This window comes from Lepidochelys olivacea, assembly GCF_965140295.1.
Source record: "Lepidochelys olivacea isolate rLepOli2 genome assembly, chromosome: 11".
In the NCBI taxonomy this organism is placed as follows: domain Eukaryota; kingdom Metazoa; phylum Chordata; order Testudines; family Cheloniidae; genus Lepidochelys; species Lepidochelys olivacea.
This window is the reverse complement of record NC_140421.1, coordinates 26044304-26062527: the sequence shown is the minus strand read 5'-3', so window position 1 is coordinate 26062527 and position 18224 is coordinate 26044304. Positions and strand designations below refer to the sequence as shown.

Genomic DNA, 18224 nt, shown 5'->3' with positions numbered 1-18224 from the left:
AGCAATACATCTTGAAGAACAACAGTTACAAAAGGTAGGTAATTTTTTTTTTTCTTTGAGTGCTTGCTCATGTCAATTTCATTTTGGTGACTCAAGCAGTATTCAGAGGTGAGCTCGGAGTTCATGGTTGTGTGGCCTGTAGTACTGCTCTGCCAAAGCCAGCGTCATCTCAAGCTTGCCGAGTAAGTGCATAATGAGATGTGAATGTATGGACAGATGACCAGGCAGCTGCTCTTGGATTGTGCCAGGAAGGCCGCTGATCATGCTTGTGTGCTAGTAGAGTGTGCCATCAGGATTGCCGGCGGAAACACTTCTGCAAGCTCATAGCAGTGGTGGATACAGGCCGTGCTCCAGGATGAAATTTTCTCATCAGGCACTAGGCAACCTTTCATTCCGTCTGCCACTACAATGAACAGCTACACTGACTTGCGAAATGGCTTTGTCCTATCGATGTAGAAGGCCAAAGCCTTCCTGACGTCCAGGGCATGCAACCTAGGTTCACCGGGGGAAGGAGAGCAAAGCCCTGAGGTAAGTGGGGAAGTGGGATACCGGGAGGACGCACGAGCAGAAGCGCGTGAGAGGGCAGGGCTCCTGCCTCATACTGAGAAAGAGGGACGATCAGCGAGTTATTTCAAGTGCCAATACACAAATGCAAGAAGCCTGGGAAAACAAGCAGGAAGAAATGGAAGTCCTGGCACAGTCAAGGAATTATGATGTGATTGGAATAACAGAGACTTGGTGGGATAACTCACATGATTGGAGTACTGTCATGGATGGATATAAACTGTTCAGGAAGGACAGGCAGGGCAGAAAAGGTGGGGGAGTTGCACTGTATGTAAGGGAGCAGTATGACTGCTCAGAGCTCCGGTATGAAACTGCAGAAAAACCTGAGAGTCTCTGGATTAAGTTTAGAAGCGTGAGCAACAAGGGTGATGTCGTGGTGGGAGTCTGCTATAGACCACCGGACCAGGGGGATGAGGTGGACGAGGCTTTCTTTCCGGCAACTCACGGAAGTTACTAGATCGCAGGCCCTGGTTCTCATGGGAGACTTCAATCACCCCGATATCTGCTGGGAGAGCAATACGGCGGTGCACAGACAATCCAGGAAGTTTTTGGAAAGTGTAGGAGACAATTTCCTGGTGCAAGTGCTGGAGGAACCAACTAGGGGCAGAGCTCTTCTTGACCTGCTGCTCACAAACCGGGAAGAATTTGTAGGGGAAGCTAAAGTAGATGGGAACCTGGGAGGCAGTGACCATGAGATGGTCGAGTTCAGGATCCTGACACAAGGAGGAAACGAAAGCAGCAGAATACGGACCCTGGACTTCAGAAAAGCAGACTGACTCCCTCAGGGAACTGATGGGCAGGATCCCCTGGGAGAATAACATGAGGGGGAAAGGAGTCCAGGACAGCTGGCTGTATTTTAAGGAATCCTTATTGAGGTTACAAGGACAAACCATCCCAATGTGTAGAAAGAATAGTAAATATGGCAGGCGACCAGCTTGGCTTAACAGTGAAATCCTTGCTGATCTTGAACACAAAAAAGAAGCTTACAAGAAGTGGAAGATTGGACAGATGACCAGGGAAGAGTATAAAAATATTGCTTGGGGATGTAGGAGTGAAATCAGGAAGGCCAAAGCGCACCTGGAGTTGCAGCTAGCAAGAGATGTTAAGAGTAACAAGAAGGTTTCTTCAGGTGTGTTAGCATCAAGAAGAAAGTCAAGGAAAGTGTGGGCCCCTTACTGAATGAGGGAGGCAACCTAGTGACGGAGGATGTGGAAAAAGCACTTAGGACGGAAAAATCTCATGCACTACTACAGACTAGGGACCGAATGACTCGGCAGCAGTTCTGCAGAAAAGGACCTAGGGGTTACAGTGGACGAGAAGCTGGATATGAGTCAAGAGTGTGCCCTTGTTGCCAAGAAGGCCAATGGCATTTTGGGATGTATATGTAACGGCAATGCCAGCAGATCGAGGGACGTGATCGTTCCCCTCTATTTGACATTGGTGAGGCCTCATCTGGAGTACTGTGTCCAATTTTGGGCCCCACACTACAAGAAGGATGTGGAAAAATTGGAAAGAGTCCAGCGGAGGGCAACAAAAATGATTAGGGGACTGGAACACAAGACATATGAGGAGAGGCTGAGGGAACTGGGATTGTTTAGTCTGCGGAAGAAAAGAATGAGGGGGGGATTTGATAACTGCTTTCAACTACCCGAAAGGGGGTTCCAAAGAGGATAGATCTAGACTGTTCAGTGGTAGCAGACAACAGAACGAGGAGTAATGGAGGGTGGTGAAACACTGGAATGCATTACCTAGGAAGGAGATTCCACTACCTCCCTTAGATATTTTTAAGGTCAGGCTTGACAAAGCCCTGGCTGGGATGGTTTAGTTGGGGATTGGTCCTGCTTTGAGCAGGGGGTTGGACTAGATGACCTCCTGAGGTCCCTTCCAACCCTGATATTCTATGATTCTATGATTCAACCTGCGTTCCTCTTATGATTTATGAGGCTTCGGGAAGAAGATAGGTAAGTATATGTCATGGTCGGTATGAAACTGGGAAGCTACCGTGGGCGGGAAAGCTGGGTGCAGGCACAGCTGAACCTTAACCTTGTAGAATACTTTATAGGGCAGTTCTGAAGTCAATGACCTGATCTCAGACACCCTGAGGGCAGATGTTTTGGCAACCAGGAATGAAACGTTCCAGGAGAGGAGAGCAGGAAGCCAGAAGCTCGAAGGGAGGCCCCATGAGCTGCAACAGCATGAGATTCAAGTCCCAGGGAGGGACAGAATCCTGGACGTGAGGGTAGAGACGCTCCAGACCTTTCAAAAACAGGGCTGTCATGTCTGAGCGAAGACCGACCTGCCTTGGAACGGAGGGTGGAAGGCCAAAAGAGCAGCCAGGCAGACCCTGATCGAGGGACAATTGATCGAGGGATCAAGGGACAGGGACAATCCTTAGAGTCTGAGGTGCAGAAGATAATCCAGGATCGCCTGCAGCAAGGCCCGCTCAGCCCGGATACATCGTTGTGAGGTCCAGCACCATGAACCTTTTCCACTTGGGCAGGTAAGCTGCTCTGGTAGAGGGTTTTCGGCTATCCAAAAAGACCTGTTGAACCCGGGCCGAGCATTCCAGTTCTTCCACATTCAGCCATACAGTAGCCATGCTGTCAAGTGCAACGCTGCCAGGTTTGGGTGAAGAAGACTGCCGTGGTTCTGGGACAGCAGGTCTGGCCAGAGAGGTAGCTGCAGTGGGGAGGCTGCAAAGAGATCCAGCAGCATGCTGAACCAGTGCTATCGAGGCCATGCAAGAGCTATTACGATAATCTTTGCCCAGTCCTGTTTGATCCACAGAGTCCGCGTGAAGATCAATGGCACTGGTGGGAAGGCATACATCAGACCTGACCATGGGAGCAGAAAGGCGTCTGACAGAGAACCTCTGTCCATCCCCGAGATCAAACAGAACACACTGCATTTCCTGTTCTGATGGGACGCAAACCAGTCCACCGGGGGGAGGGGTCCCCCTCCTTTGGGGGATCATACTGACTGCCTCTGGATGAAGCAACCATCGAGACGAGAAGGTCCTGCTCAGGTGATCTGCTAACACATTCCTGGTCCCAGCCATGTGGCCTAACAATTGCAGGCAGGTGTGAGCAGTGGTGAGTGGATGATTCTTCACATGGGAGATCAGGTCCAACATGGCCTGAAAACGTACCTCCAGAAGGAAGGCTCGAGCTTGTATGGAGTGGAGAACCACCCCAATGAACTACATTAGTTGGACCAGCCTTAAGGTGGATTTTTTTCTCGTTTATCAACAGGCCCAGGACGCAGCAAGTGGAATGCACAGATCAAGGATTCTGTGCACTTGTTCCAGAGACCTGACCTTGCTGAGCCAATCATCAAGATATGGGAAGACCTGCATCTCAGGTAAGGGGCCACTGACACCATACATTTTGTGAATACCATTGGGGCCAACGAGAGGCCAAAGGGCAGCACCGTGAATTGAAAATGGTGTCCACCCACTATGAAACGGAGGAAACGTCTGTGACTGTGGAATATGGAAATAAGTGTCCTTCAAGTCGAGGGGGACGTACCAGTCTCCTGGATCCAGGGAGACCAAGTGAAACATCAAACTTCTTGAGAGACTTGAGATATCGCAGGTCCAGAATGGGTTTGAGGCCCCCTTTTGCTTTTGGTATTAGAAAGTAGTGGGATTAGAACCCTTTTCCTTTCATGTCCCAAGGGACCTCCTCCAATGCCCCCAGGTGCAGGAGGTTCTCTACCTCCTGAACAAGAAATTGCCCATGAGAAGAGACCCCGAAGAGGGATGGGAAAGGGGTGATCGGGGCGGGGGGTGGGGGGGGGGGCGGGAGGAGAATTGCAGGATGCAGCCCCGAGATACTATCTCTAGCACCCAGTGGTCCAAGGTGACCCGTGACTAGGCAGAACAGTAGGGACGAAGACAGCTGAGGAAACAATGAGGTGGATCCGGAGAGTTGACTGGAGCATCGCTCTTGAGCGCACCTTCAAAATGAGTGCTTATGGCCCCCGGGATGGTTTGCCGGACTGGGTTGCATGGGTGACTGGGAGGAGGAAGGGCAGCGATGACTAAAGCTCATGTCTCTATCCCTTGTCCTTGCAGACCTGTCGAGGCTGCCAAGGCCTTGGCGGTGGCGGCCAGAACCGTTTCCTTGCCAATTGCGGCATACGCAGACCCAGTGAGCAACAGGTGGCCCAAAGTGTCCTTTAGGCTATGCAGCCTTGCATCAGTCTGTCCCACAAAGAGACCATTCCCATCAAACAGGAGATCTTGAATTGAGTCCTGCATTTCCTGAAACAGGCCAGTGGTCTGACGCCAGGAGCTGCGCCTCATGACTACCGCCCATGCAACCACCCTCACCGCCAAGTCGGCCACATCCCATGCCATTTGGAGGGAGCACCTCACTGCTGCAGTGGCCTCCTCCACCAAACTCCTGGACCAAGTCCTGGGCAAGGACTCCTTGAACTTACAGAGGGAGTCCCATAAGTTGAAGCTGTATCTGCCCAACAGAGCCTGGTGGTTTGCCACCCGGAACTGAAGGCTGGCTGCTGAATAAATCTTCCAGCCTCTTTGCCTGTTCATTTTGGGGGGTCTAACTGGTGTGTCCCTGTTTGTCCTTTTCATTGGTCGCAGAGATGACCAGCAAGCATGGAGGCGGGTGGCTATACAAGTACTCAAACCCCTTGGCTGGGATGAAGTATTTTCTCTCAGCCCTCTTGGAGGTGGGAGGGATGGATGATGGGGTTTGCCAGAGAGCTTTGGCTATTTTTAAGACTCCATCATCCACTGGTAGTGTAACATCAGCAGGGGTAGAAGCCCAGAGCACACTGAACACAGGCCATCTCCTTTATCTCCAGGCCCAAGTTCTTGGCCACCCGTCGAAGCAGGAACTGGTGCTCTTTAAAGTCCTCTGGCAGGCTAGCACTCAAGGCCCCTGTCACCGCCTTGTCCAGGGATGATGATGTTGATGACTGAACCACCGGGAGAGTCCCTAGGGCATCATGCTCTGTGGGGAAAAGGGGTTTTGGGGTGGGCACTCACTCCTCTACCCTGACCTTTGAGTGCACTTTGTGCATCGAGCCTGGTACCACCGGTGACGTCAGCTGTTGCACTGAGGCTTTAGAGGGGGCACTGGCATCACAGGCATGCCCCATGTACTCCAGTAGAGCCACTGTGCTGGCCAATGGCCGTGTTGCAAAGCTGACAACACAGAGGTCAGCCTAAGGTGCCTTGGGTGCCTAAGCATGCTGGTGATGCCTCAGCAAGGGACTGAATTCCCTCTCCATGCCGGAGGAATCCTCTTCCTGTGACCACGGTGGGGCTGTCTATGCCTACATCTGTCTACATGCTGTCTATGCCTACAACCATCGCCGCTAGAGACCAGCATTTTGAATAGGAGGACCTGTACCAGGGGTGGTGGGACCAGTACCAGGACTGAGAACATTCCCACGGTGCAGGGAATGGGGATCTGTGCCAAGACGACAACTGGCAGGATGGCAAATGGTGCCAGCGATACAGTGACCAGCACCTCCCTCAAGGCGATCCACTTCAAGAGGGCGGAGACCATGATCACAGTTCCAGTGGTCTAGAGCGACCTGCAGAGGACCTGGGTTGTGAAGCCGGGGAGATCTGCAGCATGGAGACAGAGAGCATTGTCTCAGCTCTGGGGATAGGCAGCGCTCACTTGCCCTCTGGGAGGGTCTAGATGGCTGGCTTACCCTCATAGTGAGCCTTTGCCGCTTCCGGTGACCCACACGGCGCCGGTAGAGGCCTCTGCTCTGGAAGAGCCTGGGAAGGCATCAGCCCCACCACAAGCCTGGGTTCCCTACCGCTCCCAGGAGTGTGGCCCTCAATGGGGTGGCAGGTCCACGTAGCTCCAGTGTGAGCTGGCGGCCTAAACTGGGTCCTTTGCCAGATACCCCATGGCCTTTCTTGGACTTCTTTTTGGGCACCGGCAACAGAGAGTGGTGCCAGGCAGAGCCTGGTGCCAAGGGTGCACTACACACCAAGACCAAAGTACTAAGGGTAGAGTCTAGCCGGGAAAGCTCGGAAGCCGGACAGAGAGCAGATTCCATGAGGAGGGCCCTCAAATGGATGTTGTGCTCTTCCTGGGTCAAAAGTTTTGTCCCTCATATGCAATAACTCCAAGCACTTCAGGCAGCTGCTATGGGGGTCACTAACAGGCATAGGTCTGTTACAGACAGAGCAGGGCTTAAAACTCAGAGGCTGGGGAATGCACACCTCACTGGGACTCTAACTTCTAACTACACTACTTAACAACTACTCAGACGCTAGCTACAGTAACTCCTCACTTAACGTCATCTCAGTTAACGTTGTTTTGTTGCTGATCAACTAGAGAACATGCTTGTTTAAAGTTGGGCAATGCTCCCTTATAACGTTGTTTGGCAGTCGCCCACTTTGTCCACTGCTTGCAGAAAGAGCAGCCTGCTGGAGCTAGCAGGTGGGGGCTTGGAACCAGGATGGACTGGCAGCCCGCCTAAGTTCCCTGTGCGGCAGCTGCCCAGCAGACTATCAATTGCTGGGCAGTTCAGCTGTCCCTCCCCCCCCTGCCATGTGCTGCTCCTGCCCTCTGCCTTGGAGCTGCTCCCGGGAGCCTCCTGCTTGCTGTGTGGTGGGAGGGGAGGAGGAGAGGTACTAATGTCAGGGTGTTCCCCTCCTCCCACCCCCCGCTCCTTTACCCCATCTTCACAGAGCAGGGGTGGGGGGATGATGACACAACAGAGCTCAGGAAGGAAGGAGCTTGCTGACAGCAGCTGCTGTCTCAATTTGCTGATCTACTTAGAAAGGCAGTGTACTTAAGAGTGGGGTCAGCATACTTAAAGGGGCAATGCGTCCCGTCCCTGTCCCCCCCACATACAGAGCGTGTCGGTCTCTCTGCCATGCTGTCTCCCCTCCCTCCATTTTGTGCTGCCTTGTAGAATGTGAAGCTACATTAACAACAGTGCATTAACCCTTGAGGGCTCAGTTGAGTGCTAGTTCATCATTTAGCAGTAAGGCATTCCCTCGGAAATATCCCACCATCTGACTCCACCAGCAAAAAAAATTTCCCTGGAACCTAACCCTCCCCCCCCATTTACATTAATTCTTATGGGGAAATTGGATTTGCTTAACATTGTTTTGCTTAAAGCAGCATTTTTCAGGAACATAACTACAACGTAAAGCAAGGAGTTACTGTACTATAAACAAACTATTTACAAGACCCTAAGGCTCGAAATAAGTAACGATGAAACCACTAGCCGTTGCGAGGCAAGGAAAAGGCATTCTGACTAACCATCATGGGACTGAGAGGGCATAGGGCCAGCGGCGCTTAATATACCGACGCATGAGCATGGCACTCAAGAGGGTGCCACAGCCAACCCTATGGATACCGCTATGGAAAAAATCTGACGTCCATGCATATGGGCGCGTGCACACCTAGAATGGAACAGACATGAGCAATCACTCGAAGAAGAACTTAATTGCTAACAAACCAAATGCTGACAAATGTACAAAAACTGGGGGAAAAAACAGATTTCTTTCTCCTGTTCTTCAATGAGAGTAATTTTGGTTATTAAGAGATAACAATAGTTAAAAAAATTTCAGACAAGCAATTAAATAGATCATATCCTTCTAGAAAGGGAAATGTTTATCTGTTGGTTTAGTTTGATATAACATGCATAAATAAATTTAACAGACAGGTATCAAAAATGTGAGGTAGCTGTCTTGTTTAAAGCTTTACAGTAACCAAAGCAAAAATTAGAATCAAAAGCTACATTTAACCTGATGGATGTATTTATGAGGATTGAGGTGTGATATCTCTCGAACTAGAAATACTGACTATGACAGCATAAATCAATTTTCACATTTACATTATGTAGAATTTTTATATATTGAATAATTATTTTTACAAGACTGATACAGGAAATAACCTTCCTAAATTTACATAATTCATAGCAAAACACTCGATTTTCCCTTAGCTGTTTATGCTATTACACAACTGCTTTAATTTTACAAGTCCCAATGTTAAAAATGTCTGAAAATATTTTTATTCTAGTACAAGAAATTTAAGTTACATCACAAAAGCTAGATGGGGCAGTAGTAATAATAATGCTCTTATTTTGTTATACATACACTTTGATATTTCTTATTGTAGGGAGCTTTCCATACTGAAAACCATTAAAATTTGTGATAAAAATTTCATGTATGACACTCAATTCAATTGATGGACATTAGTTAAAAAAAACTTTTGAAGACCTACTTCATTAGAAAGGCCCACAATCAGAGTGAAACACTGAGAAAATTATATTTTTGTGTTATTTTAGTAAACATCTTCCTCTGGCAAGGATCAATGCCAGTGACTTTTCCAGCTTCTCTACTAGGACAAAACCTGTTTTGGTTTGGTTTTTTGGACGGGGAAGAGGGTGAGAGGAGAATAATGATCTCTGACGTAACAAAAACAGGGGAGGACTTGGTGGGTAAGTGAAACTACTTTCAATTCTTTTTTAAAATTGGGTGGAATTCCAAATTACAATTACACAGCCTTCCTTTCTTTAAGCTTGTTCATAGGCTACAGGATTTTAATAAAATTACAATGAAACTAAATAGATAAAAACAACAACATTATTCGTTGTCAAAACTGACCATACCTTTTCATGAAATGCTGTAATTAACCATAGATCTACATCAATGCTGGTGCCTCGTTTCTCTGCACCAATGAATTGTAAGATATTTTCATGCTTCATTCCAGGCAAGCTGTAAATTTCATACTCATTTTGCCATGACTGTTTGTCCTTAATCAAGCACAGATATTAAGTTAGTACACTTATTATATTCTGATGGGGAAAAAAAAAACCCTCTCTTCTACAAGTCACAAGTTAGCTGCTGTAATTCATTGTGAAAAGTTAACTGACCTTCTATAACAGATTAAAATATGTTCTGATCTGGTATAAATTTGAATCAATGGAAAGAAAGGCACATTCCAAAATATTACTATTGACGGACTGGATTGATTATTTTAAAAATGCATACAAGTACAGGATAAATCTTAATGTACCTATATAAGTTACAAGGAAACTGTATTTGGTAGTTTCCCATGGAAATCTGTTTATTGCAACAGTACTATGCAGGTTGGCACCAACGTGAATCTCCATAGATACCACACATTGGAATAGCAGAGAAGCTAGAGGTCAGGTCTTGGGCACTGTTAGCTGAGTGAAGTGTTTGCATATTGCCCACCAGATATAATGTTTGGCTCTTGATAATGCTAGCAATATTAACTACACTGATGCTGAAGATCATTGCTCAAAAATTATGCTCAATACAAGTTTTAATAAGATTATTATATAATTTTAAAGAGTGGGAACAGCTTTTTCTTCATTAAATTGAATCCAGGTGTAATGGATTTTATTTTGGGGTGAGAAATTCCTACTAGAGAAAGATTATATCTATAGATGTGTTTATCAGCAAGTCAATATGGATCTACCCATTAGAAAATATAAGTACAACTCACCCCTCCTTAACTGGTAAAGTGTATTTTTAAGTACTGTAACACTCAGATTAACAAAAAGAAAAGGAGTACTTGTGGCACCTTGGAGACTAACAAATTTATTTGAGCATAAGCTTTCGTGAGCTACAGCTTTATAATACTTCATAATACTCCCAGTGAGACTGCACTTCTAACAATTTAACAACAGCTCAACATTTCCAGTACTGCAGTATACTTCACTTAATGGAGACATGCCTAACTGGAACAGCCACTTTACTGGGATCTCTTTCAGGATACCTATTTCTTTTAACAATTGCCATTCATTATGACCACCACAAAATTTAGACAGAATTAGCAAAAAAATCTCCTTAGTCGGGACACATTTTTTCAGTACCTAACAGCAAAATACTACTTAAACCAGTAGGAGGATGGACAGCAGGTGCAATGGGACTAGTAAAGTGCTTAAAATTACTCAGATGCTTAAGAGTTTGCAGGACCAGAACCTCTCTTTTGAATTTCTTAACTTTTAACTCCATTTCCCCAATGTTGAATTAGAGCACATATTTTGCATTTAATTGTAACTTATTTTTAGTTCAATTAAAAGATATGCCATCATCTACCTTGTTCACTTTTGAGCTGCAAACATTTCCTTTATTTGAGAACTTAATTTTTTTACAGTTACTGACGTTTGGGGAGATGACAACTTCCTATTGTATACAGAAAAGTCTGCTTTGTATATTGAGATTTTAAATTGCCATAGGACAATACGAACGTTTACATACCTGAATTGGGAATATTTTGACAGCAACATACTCATTTAGCAACTGAGCTTTCCATACACAACCAAATCTTCCCCTAGCTTTGATCTCTAACAACTGCAGAGGCTTCAGACCCATCAAGGGTGAAGGTGGTGGTGGGCCAGGGTCCTGAAAACAGATACAAGTGTATAATTGAAATCTAGCTATTCTGTGTGAGATCTAGGATGACAGTACTAGGAACATAAAGACAATTATATTGAAAAACATTTGGTGTCAAATTCTGCCGAAAACAAAACAATCTTTAACCCTTCTTTACAGGAAGGAAACAGGACTCCGTCAGACACACTGAGAATTAAGACACAAATAGAAACCTAACATATTTCTAATATTTAGTCTTCTGAGATATGAAGGCAGAAAGGCACTAAAGAGAATGAAAATCAAGCTTTAATTATGATAGAATTTCAAGTATTTTTACAATAGCAGAGCAGAGAACATTGTGTGTGTGTGTGTGTGTGTGTGTATATGTGTAAAATGCAAACTAGACCAAATGTATTTCTGTCACTAACTAGAAGATGACTGAAGATTCAACTTGCCCACTCACTTCGTTGTACTCTACATAGCCATAAAGAAGACCTAGGTTCAACTACCATTCCATCTCTCTTTCTCATGAAGTTAGCAAACAGTGTTGCAGAATGTTTAACGTTTAGAGAAGAGGCAGTGTCTCATGTCACACTCAACAGGATTTTCTCCAACTGAAGGAGTAGTGCTGGTGAGCTCCAAAGGGAAACCAAACCAATCTTTTTCAAATACAAAAGAAGTTGAGAGGACTACAGGAAGGCAATGGGACAAGTGTCTGAGGGTGTCTATGCAACCAGCTGATTACTCTGGGTAGCTTCCCTTTCTGGGAAATATTATTACAGTCACTGTAAATAATAAAAGCCCTTACATATTTTATTATATACATATATATTCATTCTACATGCACCTTCCTCTATTGAAATGGCACATTTTCAATATTTTTGGTAATGGCAAGCACTTTGGGCGTTTTTTTTTTCTTCCCAACATACTGTGTTTATGTAAGCCATTACTTTACTCTGAAGAAAATGTCAGGCCTACTTGTGTCTGCACAAGCATATCAGAATTTTCCACTCACTGATCTAACAGAAAATTTAACTCTTCAGGCAGAGGCCAATTTTCTGGAGTCAAATGTTGAGAGTTATTCTTGACTGTACACATACACCATTCACTTGTAAAGTTTGTGTCTGATACTACAGATCATTAATTCTAGTCCCCCTCTACTGATCATATAGATAAGATTCAGACTGATGTAGAAAAGGAGTTTTAGTCTATTTTTAAATCTTTTTAATGCACACATTTTGACTTCCCTAATGGACATTACTGCACTGTTTATGGGGGAGGGGGAAAAGCAAGATAGGAAAGTGATTTGCTACTTTTACATAACAAGTGGTCTCCCTCACCTCCATATTTGGACACTACAATGAAGGGTGGTATAGAATACCCTTAGACAAGTGTGACAACTACAATTGTTCAGAAAATATGAGTCTTTAAATCTGCTTCACTATTGTGAGAACAAACAAAATACAAATGTTTTTGCCCCCATTTTAATTAGAAGAAAATTATAGATGAACAGATTTCAGTTAGCTAAAGTTGTTGTTCACATAATGCCAATTTAATACTTCACCAGGTCCTAGTTTAAACGTGCTAAAAGAATAACATTTCTTCCCAGTAAGTAACTAACACCAGATGATTACTAAGGAAAATGATACTTTTCAAGGAATGAATGTAATTAATGAATGTCAATTAATTGCAGTTAACGCAAGCGATTAACACAAAACAAATTAACTAGATTAAAACAATATTCGCAATTAATCACAGTTTGAATCACACTTTTAAACAAAGAGAATACCAATTTAAATTTATTATAAACATTTTTGGATGTTTTTCCACATTTTCAAATATATCCATTTCAATTACAGAGATACAAACTGTACATGCTCACTTTAAATTTTTGATTATCTTCTTTACAGTGCAAATATCTGTGAACAAAAGAAATAGTATTTTTCAACAGACCTCATACAAGTACTGTCGAATCTCTATCGTCAAACTGCAACTTACAAATATTTTTTTTAACATAACTGCACTCAAAAACAATATAAAACTTTAGAGTCTTCAAGTCCACTCAGTCCTAATTCTAGTTCAGCTAATCGCTAAGACAAACACATCTGTTTACATTTGCAGGAGATAACGCTGCCTAGTACTTGTCTGAGGTGAATTGAAAAATACTATTTCTTTTATCTCTTTTACAGTGCAGATATTTGTAATAAAAATATAAAGTGAGAACTGTACACTTGGTATTCTATGTTGTAACTGAAATCAATATATTGAAAATGTAGAAAGACATCCAAAAAGATTTATAATAAATTTAAATTGGTATTATCGTTTAACAGTGCGATTAAAAGTGCAATTAATTGTGAGTATTTTTTTAATTTTGCGATTTATCACAATTTCTTTTAATCATTTGAGCGCCCTAATAAAGATTAAGGGTAAAATTTTCACACACCCCTATTTTCACACATTTTCAAAACCACTTAAAACATGTAAACGTTACCCTTCATGTAAGAATCTGAACCTTTGAAGAAACATGGGAGTGAGTGATGCTTAAAAACAAAACTAAGTTAAAATACTTTAAAAATGCTTATTAGAAAAATAAAGCTGTTAAAATACAAAACCAGAGCACCAAGATTAAGCATTATAATTTTGTGTGAGACATTCAAAATGAAATAATTATGTCTCACTGATAAATTCACTAACACAATGAAGTATAATTTCACTCCTATAATGGCTTTCATACAATTTCAAATTCCTTTACAAAACACCTTTGAAGAAGTTATCCCAATTTTGCTGATGTAGAAATTAAGGCAGAGGGGTTAAGGCTATTTTGTTCCAAAATGGATGCCTGAAATTATTTGTAAATCCAAATCTTTGTACCAATTTAGTAGGCTTATCACAAGTGTTCAGAGCACCCAGTAGTTCCCATGGATGCCTAAATATGGATTTACACATTTAACTTTAGGCACTCATTTTTGAAGTCTTGGCCCTAATGAGTTGCCCAAATTAAAGAAGCAGCTCTGTGACAAAGTGAGCAATAGCACACAGATCTAGCTTTCTTCATTTAGACATTAGAACAACGTTCCTCTCCCAAATCTGGAATATTTAACTTTCTGAATTCACTCTGTACCATATAGCAAGTGAATGTTCAAAACTTCTCATTTACTAATAGTGATTAAAAAAATTCCACTGCAGTACTTGACTTCCTAACCACTAAATACTACATACTTCTTAAAAACTTCAGAAAGTACACAGACAGGAGAATGTATTCTCCACACTGTTGGTGATATTTATATTATCACAGTATACAGAGAATATTTCTTCCACAACAAAAACTAAAACTTCTAATTAAATGTTTTCTTGTTTTCACAGTGGAACACACAGAATTCTTCTATAAGGCAGAAACTGGACTTACTGTGCCATGAAATTCTGTAATTAAAAAAAAAAAATTCTGAAAAAAAAAATTCAGTTTCCTACACAACAAAATTCTGAAAAAAAAAATGGTAGTTTTCTATTAAAATGTTTTGTTTTGACTTGACAAAACTGAAAAGTTTTACTTCAATTTAGAATTTTATTTGGGTATTAAAAAAAAAACCAAAATTTGAAAAATAATTTTCAACAAAAAAAAAATCCAAACATTCCTTTCTGAAAAGTTCAAAATGGAACACTGTTTCATTTTTCCTGAAGCAAAATTTCATCAAAATCTACATATTTCCAATGAAGTGTTTCACTTTTTGAAAAAAATCAATTTCTTCCAAATAGACAAATGTTCCATTGGAAGAGTCCCAACTAATTCTAGTTTATGCAAACCATTTAGGTGCCACAGGCATAATTATTTCTAAATAATCTTTTCAAAAGATCTTTGTAGCCTTAAGGTCTCTAAATTTTCTGAAAAGCCTAACTGACTGGCTAACCTAGTCAGAAGAAGACCAATGTTGATGAACTGACTAGGAGACAGAAAGCTCAAATTTAAGCTCCACTTTTCCCATAAGTCGTAAAGCTAATTTGCGTTAAATACTGCACCAGACTATGGTTGCGAACCTAGGGAGCAGCAACACCAGAGAAGCAAACAAACAGAGGCTTGGTGGGACAACATTCCTGGTTGGAGTACCAGTACTGAAGGATATAGCTTGTTCTGGAAGTATAGGTATGGGAAAAAAGGAGGACGCATTGTGCTGTACATCAAGAATGTTTACACTTGTGACAAGGTCCAAGAGGAATTGAGCAGCAGACCTACTGAGAGTCACTGGGTGAGAATAAAAAGGAAAAAGAATAGTAGTGATCTTATGGTGGGGGTCTATTACAGACCACCAAATCAAGAAGAGGAAGTAGATGAGGCATTCTACAACCATGTAACAAGATTAGCTAACACACATGAGCTAGTATTAATGGGGGATTTTAACTTCCCTGATATCTGCTGGAAGACTATTACAGCAAAACACAGTATGTCCTGCAAGTTCTTAGCATGTATAGGGGACAATTCTCTGAATCAGAAGAAACAAGTATAGGGTCATCCATTTTGGATCTGATACTGACCAACAGGAATGACTTATTTGCAAAAATGAAGGTGGTCATAACTTTAAGAACAGTAGGACAATGGAACAGACCGTCTAGGGAGGTAGCAGATGCTCCTTCACTGGAGGTTTTCAAAAGGCGGCTGGATAGCCATCTGTCTTGGATGGCTTTAACACAACAAATCCTGCATCTTGGCAAAGGTACAATAAAGATTAGTAAATATCTGTAAATGCTGAAAAACCATTACATACATGGTAAATAGCAATGAGTTTCCTATTTTAGTTTCTTCTGAACCTGAAGAGTTTCATTTGAAGCTGAACAGTGGTGTAAGTGGAAGGAAATCTCTATCAACTTTTTACAAAATTTAAAATTTGCAGGAAAGCAATTTAAAACAGCAAAAAGCAATGTGCCATTTTCTCTAAAGCATATTTCCAATGGGCTTGTACTATGAATTAGCAAGACCGCTTATAAGAGAGTGAAGGTCATATCCACATCAATTTAGAACTTAACTCTCTTATGACTGCCAACAAGGAACAGCCAATTGTCAATGAAGTTTTATGTGCAGACACTTTAAAGTGATTCGTTTCTTTCATATAAGCCTCTGAAATCTCAAATGCCGAATTCAAACCAGTAACCTAAGAAGTGAAAGGTGGTGTATTCCATTATCAATCTCCACAGACATTCAACTCTATTGCACAAGAAATTCTAGTAATTTTGAGAGTAAGTTTACATTTTGACCCAGCATGCTTACAGTATTTTGTAGCAGTGCTCAGTAAAGAACTTAATTTATATCAAAGCAACAAAAAATAGAACATATTACATGACCACAAAGTTCCACAAAATACAAAAACACATCAGTACAGCTTACCTCAATCATTATATGAAAGGCATGCTTGTAAAACAAACAAACAAAAACAGGCAAAGGAAGTTACTAATTATATCAAGAACAAGGTGAAAAGCATTTTGTAAGAAAAGTGACACAGAAGATTAGTTTGTATAAAACAATAATTTGTTACAAAGAATATCGAAGGGGATATCAATTTTTGCTTGGATAATTAACTGATTTAGAATAATAAATCAGTCACTGATAATGTCATGTTAGGAAAGTAAATAGGTAAAAGAATAATTGTAGTACGGGATGCCAGTAGAAATGACCTTATGATTAAACACAGAATTGCTCTTTTAAAGTATATGAAGAATCAGTATGACAAAAATGATTTTTCTAAAGATATTTTATAAACAGTAATGAAATAGAAAACTTACAGCACAAATATGGGACATATAGTCCACCATCTACCTTTTTCATATGCTACTTGGATTTCACAATTGTTACTCATCTGTTCAGCTGCTCATTATTCCACATATTTACACAGCATTATGTTAATTAGTCTATTTGCCACTACTCAATTTGAAAGATTTATGCTACTAGAAAAACATTCACATTCCTGCTAAAACTTATTTTCCACTGTGGTCACAAGAGTACAGCAGATGGCAGTGTTGCATTTTCTAAAATTAAGAAGCTATATTGTAACTAAAAACCATGTGTATGAAATGAAACAACCTTTCTTTAATTGCACATCATATGGTAGATCTGTATTACTAATTTAGAAGATTTGGACATGTACTTCTGGGGGTACAATTTAAATAACAGATCCTAGAATTGCAATATTTGACAGATGTAAGACATTTGAAAATACTTAAGGGCTCTTTCAATAAGTCCAAATAGTTATTTATGGATTTTTCACTGAAAAGCTTTGTAAAAAAGGAGGAACAGAGAATTCAATTACTGGAGAAAATGATTTAAATTAATGTTGATTGTTTAGCCAGGTTAACCCCCCAACACACACACCTTCTTAATCCAAATGGCATGTCACCTGCAGTTTACTACTACACTCATTAAGCATTAATTTTGAGACTTTGTTAACTTACATGATTGGTTGGTTTGTTTTTAATTGCCCTGAATGACTGGGTCCTTAATTAGTCCTTTTATCTGGACATCAGCATCATCAATCATGTCATCAGATAAGTGAGTGCTATTGCACAAAATTCAAACACTTAGGGTACTCATTTTTAATGGCAACTATCCCTATCCACCACCCTTTGTCTGTCTTTATCTTCTGAGATTACACACGTTGCAGGGCCAAGGACCAGGTCTTCCACTGTGCTTGGAAACTACCTAGCACACGCTGAGCAGTATCTATATAACAAGCTAGATGAAGTATTTCTTGAAGGCTAGATTAGCCAGAGTCAGACTTATGAATCCTACAGTAGGGCTTATTGCTACTGAAAGGATGACCAAGTTCCAACTGATTTCCCGATGATCCCTTTACTAAGAAAAAAAAAGAAAAATGGGCAGTCTCCTTTCTTGCCCCCGAAGTCCTGAAGCAAAGCCTGGCACCCACCTGACACAGAATCCCAGAAATATAGATGGAAAGGACTTTGAAATGTCATCTAGGCCTGCCCCCTTCACTGAGGGAGGACCATCCAGGACAGGTGTTTATAGCCTCTTCTTAAAAACCTCCAATGACAGGGACACCATAACCTGTCTTGGAAGCCTGTTTCAGAACTTTATCATTATAGTTGGAAAATTTTCCCAAATATCTTAACCTAAATCTCCCTCACTGCAGAATAAGCCGATGACTTCTTGTTCTAGTTTCAGTGGACATGGAGAACAACTGATCATTGTCCTTTTACACAGCTGAAAACTTATGCCCCTCCCCCCAGCTCCTCACTCTTTTCTCAAGACTAACATGCCCAGTTTTTATAAAAACAAATTTTCCTCGTAGCTGAGATTTTGACA

At 41.9% G+C, this 18224-nt stretch overlaps 1 protein-coding gene across 3 annotated transcripts in view; it reads right to left on the bottom strand.

Moving 5' to 3' along the window:
* ACVR2A (activin A receptor type 2A) overlaps positions 1-18224 on the bottom strand; it is a 115702-nt gene that overhangs the window by 22673 nt on the left and 74805 nt on the right. For 2 of the 3 annotated variants that reach the window (XM_084643233.1, XM_084643231.1), the window contains exons 5-7: positions 16293-16316; positions 10805-10948; positions 9184-9327 (exon numbers count right to left, since the gene is read on the bottom strand). In XM_084643233.1, coding sequence (XP_084499359.1) covers positions 9184-9327; positions 10805-10948; positions 16293-16316 — 312 coding nt within the window. The remainder of the gene's footprint in view (positions 1-9183; positions 9328-10804; positions 10949-16292; positions 16317-18224) is intronic. The other variant, XM_084643232.1, reaches the window with a different exon arrangement.